Source organism: Propithecus coquereli, unplaced genomic scaffold (genome assembly GCF_000956105.1).
Source record: "Propithecus coquereli isolate 6110/MARCELLA unplaced genomic scaffold, Pcoq_1.0 Scaffold122, whole genome shotgun sequence".
Taxonomy (NCBI): Eukaryota; Metazoa; Chordata; class Mammalia; order Primates; family Indriidae; genus Propithecus; species Propithecus coquereli.
In genome coordinates, this window is record NW_012136303.1 from 4,451,753 (window position 1) to 4,463,339 (window position 11,587).

The window sequence follows — 11,587 nt, forward strand, 5'->3', positions numbered from 1 at the left end:
TTGGAGCAGGACTCTGAAACAGACTGCCTGGGATAGATGGGTGACCCTGGACAAGTGACTTAACCTCTCTGTGTCTGAGCTTCTTTACCTGAAAAATGAGGGGGACAATCATACCTACCTTGTGGGGTGGATATGCAGATTGAATGTGTATAACGTGCATAAGAATGGTGTCTGGCACTGTAAGTGCTATTTTTTATAGTAAGTACTATAAATTTTATCAAGCTGTGCTGTCAAACCACTACCAAGCTCTAACTGTCTCAATATGGATTTCCTCCAAAAGCAAAGCCTAAAATAAAGATTCAGGTGCAAGTGGTTTAAGTGGCGAAGTGAAGCAGGGAGCAACAGGGAGCCAACATATGGCGCGATGATGAGGAAGTTGCCACTTCAGGCAATGGGGCTCTTTCTTTTTTTTTTTTTTTTTTTTTTTGAGACAGAGTCTCACTCTATTGCCCGGGCTAGAGTGAGTGCCGTGGCGTCGGCCTAGCTCACAGCAACCTCAAACTCCTGGGCTCAAGGGATCCTCCTGCCTCAGCCTCCCGAGTAGCTGGGACTACAGGCATGCGCCACCATGCCCGGCTAATTTTTTCTATATATTTTTAGTTGTCCGATTAATTTCTTTCTATTTTTAGTAGAGACAGGGTCTCGCTCTTGCTCAGGCTGGTTTCGAACTCCTGAGCTCAAACAATCCGCCCGCCTCGGCCTCCCAGAGAGCTAGGATTACAGGCGTGAGCCACCACGCCAGGCCCAATGGGGCCCTTTCTTCCCCAGGGGATCCCTTGAAAGATGTGTGGAACACCTCAGAATTATATCACTGGGGGGCAAGAACACCAAGGTATTTATCCTCCAGCTCTCACCCCTCATTGGCTGAAGGCTGCTGTAAGGTTTTCTACTCGGCATTTGGCACTTCCTGCCTGCCTCAGGCTTGGGTAAAGCATAAAGCCATGGTCAAAGAGACATGGGTACCTGTTCCCTTAAATGAGAACTTTCTACCAAAGCCACGTGTGACCTCTGAGGGTGTGCCAAGGGCTGGTGATCAGGCCACTGACAAGTCTGCCACAACTTGTGACAACTTTGCAACATACCAAGTGGGAAATTCTGTTTGAGGAACAATTTTGTAGTTCTCAACTTTTGCTAATCCAAACGATACTGCCACAGACCACCTCATGTATTCATCATTTTGCACATGTGCCTGTGTATCCACAGGATAAATTCCTAGAAGTAGAATTGCTGGGCCGAAGGGTACATGCGTCTGCCACTGTGATGGACGCAGTCAAATCCGGCATCCTGTGAAATTGCCTGTCTTCTGCACTATCGCCAACATCGGTGTTAACGCTCCTTGGTCTTTGTCAATCTGGTAGATGAAAAAATAGTACTTATGCTTTAAAATATTATTTTTAAAATTCTAATTGAGGTTGGCATCTTTTCATGTGTTTGAAAGCCATCTGTACTCCTAATAAGTTAATGAATCTACACAATGACCAGTGAAAGCTGCTAATGGTACACAAAGACAACCAGGCGTCTTGTACCTCCTGGAAAAAGAACACAGCACACCCATGAAATATTCTTGCCAAAAAAAAAAATCAAACATGAACCTGACCAAGCCTCTAAATGTAACCACCATTTATAGAAAATACAGGGGAAAGAGGGGTACAGTGAATGATATATGGGCATGCAATCACCAAAACTCATGCCTGTGGGGAAACTCCTCAGGACAAATGACCCCATGTCTTCAACAAATAAAATGGAAGGGAAGATGGAGGGAAGGAGGGCGGGAAGGAAGGGGAAAGAGAGAGAGAGAGAGAGAGAGAGGATATAAATTATGAGAGATTTGGCCGGGCGCAGTGGCTCACGCCTGTAATCCTAGCACTCTGGGAGGCCGAGACAGGTGGATCGTTTGAGCTCAGGAGTTCAAGACCAGCCTGAGCAAGAGCGAGATCCCATCTCTACTATAAATAGAAAGAAATTGGCCAAACAACTAAAAATAGAAAAAATTAGCCGGGCATGGTGGCACGTGCCTGTAGTCCCAGCTACCTGGGAGGCTGAGGCAGGAGGATGGCTTGAGCCCAGGAGTTTGAGGTTGCTGTGAGCTAGTCTGATTCCACATGCTGGAATATGGAGAGATACTTTTCCCTATTTCTTCTGCTGAGTCAAACTAAAAATCTTCGACATTGTATGTAAAACAAGCGTCAGAAGACTCCAGAGGTGGAAGAAGGCAGACTGGCTAGGGACCTCAAGACCTGAGGTACAACATGGTAGTGAGTTCCCAGTCTTCTTTTTGTCTCCTATATGCCAGACTTGGAGCAGAAGAAGCTAGCTACCAAAAAAGCCAGTGAGTGTAGGGGGAAAAAGACCCCAACAAAAGCCTTCTCTCTCTGGTCAAAGGATTAGGAAAGGAACAACCTGGCAAGACAGAAAACTTTTGGACAATTACAGCTCTGCTCCAGCCGAACGCCACTGAAGAAACTATGGCTCCATCTGCATCAGCAAAGGCTGAGCAGGGAGCCTAGACTTCCAACCTCATGAGCCTGTAACAAGGTACCCCAACATCCCACCAATGTAGGGTGCTGTGAGATAATATCAAAGGAACCAAGACTTTCACCCCTGCTGGCCAGTAATGGGTTCTCTCCAGCCTCCCCCTCCTCCCCTGAAACGTCAATGGACACCACATGGAGAGCCTGGAATTCCACCCCGGTATGGCAGTAAAAAGGTGCCCCTGCCTCTCCCCACTGGGATGGTATCAGAAAAGGCCTAGGAGAGTCAGGCCCTTCACCATCACTACACCCACCATGGTGTTAGTGGGGACCACATGGGAGCTGAAACTCCCACTCTCATCAGCAGGAATAAGGAGCTCCCCATCTTGGCGATCAATGGAGACTGAGTGGGGAACCTGGACACTACCTCCACCTGCTGGTGATGAGGCAGTGACCCCCTTCACCTGCCAGAGTGTTTCAAAAAAAAAAAAAAAGAGAGAAAGAAAACAAAAAGAGCTAGCCTACAGCCACACCACCCTGAATGCACCTGGTCTTGTCTGATCTCAGAAGCTAAGCAGTGGCAGGGGCAGGCCTGGTTAGTACTTGGATGGGAAACCACCTGGGAATACAGGGTGCTAAAAATAGAAAGAAATTAGCCAGGCAACTAAAAATAGAAAAAAAAAAATTAGAATTGTTTGAAAAAGAGCTTAAAGCAGCCATGAAGAAAATGCTTCAATGACAATTACAAACACACTTGAAACAAATGAAAACATTGATAGAAAGCCTCAATAAAGAAGTAGAAAACCTCAGCACAAAAATAAGAAGATATAAAGAGGAACAAATGGAAACATAAAAACTGAAAACTATAGGCCAGGCACGGTACAACGTGGTACAAGTGCTTGTAATCCTAGCAGTTTGAGAGGCTGGGGCAGGAGGACCATTTGAGGTCAGGAGTTCAAGACTGGCCTGAGCAACAATTTATTGTGGTCAATTTTTGTTTCTGTCAATTTTATTTGATTCGATTTTGTTTTTAATTTTTAATTGTGGTTAAAAAAAAACCCTCTGTCATCTTGATTTTGCACTGGTAATTTCTACACATCTGTAGTATGTTTTATTATTTGCTCACAATTCTGCCTCCCCTCCTCACGCCTGCCATATGCACAAGCATGTGGAGGATATTTCTCTGCCCATTGATGCTGGGCTTGACTCTGGGAGGCAGACTGTTTCAAAAAATGACCACAAAAATTTCCCATCTCACATCTTACAATGTGATCTTAATGTCCTCCCATTGAGTGGTGGAGTCTATGTTCTCTCCCTCTTAAGCCTGGGTGTACCTTTGGGAGTGTCTTGACCGATAGGTTTTGGCGAAAGTGACGCTATATGTCTTCTGAGACTAGATCATAAAAAGACAATGCACTTCCCCCTTGCTCTCTTGGGACACTTGCTCTTGGAACCCAACCACCCTGCTGTGAGGGAGCTCGAAGTAGCTCACACAGAGAGACCACATGGGGAGGCCACAAAGAGGTGGACCTGGGCAGAGGTCCCAGCTGGCAGCCAGCATCAACCACTAGATGTGTGAGTGAAAACGCCTCACACGATTCTGGCCATAGCCTTTGAGTGTTTGCAGCTGAGGCCCCAGACATTCTAGAGCAGAGGCAAGCGATTCCCACTGTTCGCCCTCGCGCCCCCAGAATTCCTGACCCACAGAATCCTGGGCATAATACAGTGGTTGTTTCATACCACAAAATTTGAAGGTGGTTTGAAACGCTGCAGTTGTGACTGGACCCCCTTGGCCGGTGGACTGTGGTGTAGTTTTTTGTGTGCTCATTCTGCGCCTGGGCTTTAAGAGTGTCCCCCTCATCCCTCTGTTCCTGTCCCTGAGATTTCGTTAACTGAACTCATAGCACAGAAAAAAGATTGAAGTCAGTCAACAAACCTGGACCGACTTTTGTCACAAACCATTGTCCACTCTGCAGGCCCAACAGACTTTGTCCCAGGTCATTGTATGTTCTTTAAGCCATTGAATGCCCCTAAAAATCATTTACTACCCTAAAATCGTCCATACTTCCCCATCTCCTTCCCCTAAAAAGTAGGGCATATAGGCATCTGCACCCCATTGAGATACTGGGTAATCATTCTCCTATGATTCCCCCACGCGTGCATGTTAAAATAAATTTGTGTGACTTTTCTCCATTAATCTGCCTTTTGTGAGTTGATTTTTTTCAGTGAAGCTTCAGAGGGCGAAGGGGAAGTTTTTTCTTGGCCACTACACCAGCACACACCCAGATGATCTTCCCCTGCTGTCCCCCAAACTCTCTTCAGTAGAGGTAACAGAAGCTCCAGGGTCCCATGTGGGTCCCTACTCCCCCACCTCTACCTGCCCATCTCTTCCTCCTCCTTTGGGTGACAGCCCCACTGGCTCCCTTGATTTCCTCTATCATGCCATGGTCCTCACTACCACAGGGCTTTTGCACCTGCTTTTCTCTCCACTTAGAATGCTGTTCCACCACCCCTTTCTCCTAGTTTATGCCAGGTCATCTTTTATATCTCAGGACAGAAGACACCGTCAGGGAAGCTCTCCCTGACTTCTCCAGACAAGGGGGTTTCCTGGTTGGTCAGTCCAAGAACCATGTGCGTGCTCCCCTTCTTAGCACTCATTTGCGCTCTAATTGATTACTGTGACCATCTGAGTATTGTCTGTTCTCTCACTCCAGGCGTTCGGACTCATGAGGATTGGAATTCATGGGACTGGAATGAAGTCTCCTTCACTCTTTCCACAGAACCTGGTACATAGTGGATGCACAATAAATATTTGTTGATTGAATGAATGTTGTTGTCCTGACTGCTTTGCTAAATCCTTCCCTTGCCATCCAGGGTGTCGGTGGAGGTGTGCTGCCCAGATCTCTCTCCGAGAGAATCTGCTGTGAGCGGGGGAGTTGTATGACCACCTCCAGTGGCTGCACTTTCAGATCTGCTACAGCGTTCATCCTGAAGCCACCTGGGCTGCTCCCGGCCAAGGACGGAGCACAGTGGGGTTACTAGGGATGGGGTGATTTTGCGCACCACAGGACTCGCCTAATGCCCTGGGGCTCCCCACTGGCCTAACTAAGACTTTCTCAAAGATGCCGTGCCAGTTACCAGTTTATTGCCTCTCAGCTCCAAGTTCACTGGGCAGTGGCTGGAGAGGAACTGGACTCTGAGCAGTGTCACCTTTCCAGTGAGATGCTGAGCTTTGCCAGGAGAGGGTGCTGGAGGGGACACTTCAGGAGGAAGAGAGGCTGTTCCCTGGCTGTGTGTGTTTGTGTGTGTGTGTCCTCGCACCCACACGTGTACTCACGCGCTGTTCTTGCTCCTGCTTTGTGGCTGGTTAGCAGTCTAAGTGTGCAGGGACATCTAGTGGTGACCTGCCCCAGCCACCAGCCCAGCCCGTTGTGCACAGTCTGTCCGCACCCTTGCAGCCCCCAGGCCCGGGGCCCCCCTTCCTGCCACCCTCCAGGTGCAGACGCCTCAAGCTTTAGGCCTCACATCTGCAAACGTGCCCCATGCCACCTGCTCGCCAGCCTCAGCTCCCTTGGTCCACTGAGGGTTGTCACCTGCTTGCCCAGTGACTAGGGACAGGCTCTGGCCCAGGCAACCCGCCCAACTTCTCACCATCCGTTGGGCTGCAACCCACTTTCTCCAGTGAGGTCTGAACCCCAGCTTGGGGAGGGCGCATTCCTTAGGTACTACTCTACCTTTTGGGGGACGATTTACATCTTTATAGTCACCTTCCCATGTAAGCTTAATAATTTTTTTACTGCACTTCCCCTGTTTAAGTCGCCGTGTGGTTTCTGTCTCCTGGTTGGACTCAGACTGACCCAGATGCGCTGAAGTGGAGGCTGTTCCTACCCAACCCTCTTTCCTTCCCTCTCTCCCTCCGCAGGCGTCAGACCTGCACGCAGTCTCAAGCTCCTCCCCCCCACTCCCGCTCCCTCTCTCTTTTATCCCTTGCAGGCTTTACCCCCAATAAACCTCTTCACGTGGTTCATTCCTTCCTGGCATTTGCTTCTCAGAGGACCCAAACTGATGCAGCTGCCCATCACGCTTAGAGTAAAATCCCATGAGGCCCTACATCATCTGCTCTGCACCCCAGGAACAATCCTGTTCCCCAGCACACATCTCCCTGGCCTCCTCTCCTACTGCTCTCTGGGTCACCCCAGGCTCTGTGGCCTCCCTGAAGTTCCACGAACACACAAACCAGAATCCCACCTCAGGGTGTTTGTACCAGCTGTTCTGTCTTTGGTACCAGGCTTGTTCCCGTATCCCGTTCAGCCCTCCTCTGAAGCGCCGCCTCCTCCGGGGGCCTTCACCCACCACCACACCAACCCCCTTATCCTGCTTTGTTTTGTTCATTCTTCATAGCACTTATCACCGTGTGACATAGGACTTGTTACACTTACTTATTCATCTTTCTATCTCCTTCCCCAGAGAAATGTTTCCTCCATGAGGCCACGGATTTTGTCTGTCTTGTTCACTGCTGCATGCCCGGGTCCTGGATTATGGATTAGTACCTGGTACACAGTAGGTGCTCAATAAATAGTTATTAATTGACTCTAGAAAGGCATGTCCTTGCCTTTGCTCAAGCCACTCCCGCCACCTGGGATGCCCTCCCTTCTCCTTCCTGCCTTTCCTAATCCCCCTAAGGCTCAGCCCTGGCCCCGGCTTCTGCAGGGAGCCCTCCCCGACTAGCTGGGCCCTGAGCCCTGGTAGGTGGCTTGTTCTTGCCCCCACCTACTACAATGCCTAATTTTCAGTGCCAGGTAAAGTCTGAAGTGCAGGTTAAAGACAGAAAAGAACAGATCAGCTTTATTGGGGCTGAGGGGCGGGGAAGGCTCCAGCCAGGGTGGAGCTACCAGGGGACAGCCGAGGTGGTGGAGTCACTTCTTCCATTGCTTCTTCTCGTAGTCCCAGCGGGAGGCCAGGCCTTGCACGGGGTTGGCCTTCATGTCCAGGATGCGCTGGAGCTGCTGGGCCCTCCACTCGTCCGTCAGGGTGATGGGCTTCTCAGGGAACACTGCAGGGAGGGCATGGGGTGGGGCAGGGGAGGCTCAGGACCCTGCCCCGATCTCCAGCCACAGGGTTGGGTGCCCTGCCCTGAGGAGCTCCCTCCACCCTGTCTGGGCCCCCACCAGATGCTCCCCTAAAGCATCACTGCAGGGACCTCCAGGTTCTGATCGCAACTTTGCCCCAGACTCGCTGTGGGAACTGGGCCAAGGTCCCCCCTCACTGAGCCTCAGTGTCCTTGCCTACCTCTGCGGCCAACGATTTGAAGACTGCCTGGATCCAAACCCCAGCTCCACCACTCCCTTGCTGTGTGACCTTGAACAAGTCACTTCACCTCTCTGAGCCTCAGTTTCCCTACCTGTGAAAAGCAGGTCCTATCCACAAGGGTTGTGGGGATTCAGTATTTGTAAGGCTACTGGCACAATGTTGGGCAGATACTAAACATCATGAGGTTACATGTTACCCACTCTAATTATAGTTATGGAGTTTGCTCCCACTCCCCGGGAAGGGCCCAGGATGAAATAATTTCTTTTGCTTCCTAAGCAGGTCAGGGGTAGAAGGTAGGTAGGGGATGTTCACTTAGAAATTCAGCTTGGCGGGGGGAATACTTAACCCAAAGGCTGCAGCCCTCATGGAGACACTTTGGGTGCCTTGATGTGCGGATCAGGGAAGACCTGGGGGCCGGAGCTCCCGACACCATTCACAACTTACTGCCCGGTCCCCCTGGCTCTGGGGCTGACTCAGCCTGCCTGACCTCCACCCCTGTGACTTTCTATCCCAGGGGGTGGTCAGGAAGGGAACGACCTTTATGAGCACCTGTTTTGTGCCAAGCACTGGGCTAGACTAGTCTTTTTTTCCAAGACTCTCTCATTTCACCTTCATGCAAGGTGGGAATTCCCATCAGACTACTACAAAAGAAACCAGGTGAGGCCACGAGAAGGAAGTCAGTAAGGCAGAGATTTCCAGGTTTTTCTCACTATCCTCTTCCCTTCCTCTAGAGTAGTGGTTCTCAAACCCAAGTGGTGTCAGAATCACCCAGAAGGCATTAAAATGAAAATCGCTGGGCTCCACCCCAGAGTGCTTGACTCAGTAGATCTGGAGGGAGCTGCGAATTTGAATTTCTAGCGAGTTCCCAGGTAGTGCTGTTGGTCCAGGGAGACATTTTGAGAACCACTCTTCTGAAGCAATAAAAGTTCAGCTGGGCATTCGACTACTCAGCTCAAGACTACACTTCCCAGCTTCCCTTGCAGCTAGAGGTGGCCACGTGATCATTTCTAGCCAATAGCATGTGAGCAGAAATGGCATGAGCAACTTCTGGGCCTTAAAGAGGAGGGTGTCTTCCCTTGCCCCCTTCTCCTTGGCTGGAGTGGAAGGTGCATGTTGAGGATGGCAGAGAAACAAGACAGTAAGAGCCTGCACTATGCAGTACTCATACTTGTCTGATTGCTTCTCTGGCATTTTTTGTGTGAAAGTAATAAACCTTTATCTTGTTTAAACTCTTATGTATTGGGGACTCTTTGTTACAGCAGCTGAAACAATATACTGAAAAATACACAGTTCATACACAGCCATCAGAAACTACACCATTCGTGGCTATATGCCAAGCACTGACCTACAGCCCATTCTCATTAAATCTTCACAAGAGCCCTGAGATGTGGGCATTCATTATTCTCGTTTTACAGATGAGAAAACTGAGGCCCAGAGAAGTAGACTCCTTATATTCAAACCCAGGCAGGCTCTGCCTGTCACCCTACACGACTCTGGGGACTTTTCAGAACTCTGCAGAGGAGTACCAGCATGGCTCTCTTAAGAGCGTGGCTGGTGGCTATGGCCACAGGGGCATGGGCTGGGTCTGGAGCCAGGTGAGGTGTTGCCACTCACTGTAAACCCGCTGCCACCAAATCACCAGAGCCGCGAATCCAAAGAAGAAGAAGACACAGCCCATCACTGTCTTCCACTCGTTGGAGCGACGGTTCATCTCCGCGAAGGTCTCGTGGAACTGCAGCCGGTACACTGGAGGCAGGTGTGTGTGGGAACCGGCCTCAGGTGCATCCACTCCAAGGACCCTGGGGCAACTCTTGGCCCCAAGGTTCCCTGGCCTCCCCAACCCTGCCCCAGATGCAAATTCTTATTGAGCATCTACTGTATACAAAGCATGGCCAGGAACTAGTGACACAGCAGTGAATGAGCCAGATGAAAATTCCTGCCCTTGTGCAGCTTAGAGGGGGAGATGATGACAAATGCTTCAGACAGACAGTGGGCTACTTCAGTTAGGGTGGCCAGAGAAGGTCTCTCAGAGGAGGTGACATCGGAGCTGAGGCTTGAAAAATCAGAGGGAGAAAGTCAGTGAAAACTGGAAGCGAGTGCAAAGGCCCTGAGGCAGGAAGGGGTAGAGAGGGGTGACGAAGGCCAGTGTGGCTGGAGTGCGTTGAGCACGAAACAAGAGTGTGGCAAGTGAAGCATCAGCAGGAGTTGGATCACACAGGACCTTGTCAGCCTCGGTGAGGAGTTCGGATTCCTTCTAACAGAACCGGGGAGGGCGGATCTCAGGCAAAGTGAGAAGACTGTGCTTTTATTCTCTTCCTGACCTTTGCTCCTCTCATACAAATGAATATTTTTATTTTTATTTATTTATTTTTTGAGACAGAGTCTCACTCTGTTGCCCGGGCTAGAGTGCTGTGGCGTCAGCCTAGCTCACAGCAACCTCAAACTCCTGGGCTCAAGCGATCCTACTGCCTCAGCCTCCCGAGTAGCTGGGACTACAGGCATACGCCACCATGCTCGGCTAATTTTTTCTCTATATATTTTTAGTTGTCCAGCTAATTTCTTTCCATAATTTTTTAGTAGAGACAGGGTCTTGCTCTTGCTCAGGCTGATCTCGAACTCCTGAGCTCAAACAATCCACCTGCCTCGGCCTCCCAGAGTGCTAGGATTACAGGCGTGAGCCACGGCGCCCAGCCGAATATTTTTATTCATTTGTTTTCTTATTTACTGCTTATCTTTCCTTCTGAACTATAAGCTTCAGTTCATTGCTACAGTGTTCATATTACCTAAGTTCACTGTTACATTCCCAGCACCTAGAACAGTGCGTGGCTCAAAGGAGGCCCTTAATCGTTATTTCTAGGATGAATTAGTGAATGAAAGTCCTGCTGGAGATTCCCAGACAAATCAGACAGGGTCACCCCTGCAAAGAGATCGGACTTCATGGCGAGAGGCACACCCGGCTGAGAGATCTGCTCACGGAAAGGCACAGACATGGGGAAGCATCAATACAAGGCGTATTCAAGGAAGGAAGAGAAACTGAGCTGGAGTTCAGGGGCGTTTTCCTAGTGAAGGCTGGGCGGAACTGAAGGTGACATAATAAGAAACATACAATATATATTTGGTCCCTGCTCCCCAGTTCCTGGCACAAGAGCTTCTGAAACCCTCGGGATTCCCTGAGTCGATGAGGGTGACAAGAGAGCATCTTTCTTATTCATAATGAGGGCTTTTCAACCATGCCTGACGTTATGCTAATGAGGTGGTTCTCAGGGGATGGGGGCTGGCTGGTTGCCAGAAGAACCAACCATGACATTAGAGAGTTGGAACTTTCAGCCCCCTCACCTCCGGGCAGGGGAGAGGGGCAGAGGTCTACTTCATCCCCAATGACCAGTGATTTAACCAATCATGCCCACCAGGTATATGACCTCCAGAAAACCCCTAAACGTCAGGGTTCTGAGGTTTGTGATGGTGAACACATCCTTGTTCTGGGCCCCGCCATAGGTTCCTCTTCATCTGGCTGTTCACCTGTATCCTTTGTAATATCCTTTCTATCAAACCAGCCAGTGTTACGTAAATGTTTCCCTGAGTTTTGGGAGCCGTCATAGCAAAGTATCAAACATGAGGAGGTGGTTGTAGGAACCCCCTATTTAAAGCCAGCCGGTCAGGAGACAGGAAGACAACCTGGGACTTGTGACTGGCATCTGAAGGGGGCAGTCTTGTGGGACTGAGTCCTCAGCCTGTGGGGTCTGAGCTAACCCCAGGTAGAGAGTGTCAGAACTGAATTGAATTGTAGGACACCCAGGCTGTGTCTG

At 49.8% G+C, this 11,587-nt stretch overlaps 1 protein-coding gene across 1 annotated transcript in view; it reads right to left on the reverse strand.

Annotated features, from left to right (window-relative positions):
• Positions 1–7,339: 7,339 nt before the first annotated feature.
• The window catches only part of LOC105827580, a 10,889-nt gene continuing 6,641 nt past the window's right edge, over positions 7,340–11,587 (reverse strand). Inside the window, exons 4-5 of the mRNA XM_012665782.1 lie at positions 9,396–9,527; positions 7,340–7,524 (exon numbers count right to left, since the gene is read on the reverse strand). Coding sequence (XP_012521236.1) covers positions 7,388–7,524; positions 9,396–9,527 — 269 coding nt within the window. The 3' untranslated portion in view covers positions 7,340–7,387. The remainder of the gene's footprint in view (positions 7,525–9,395; positions 9,528–11,587) is intronic.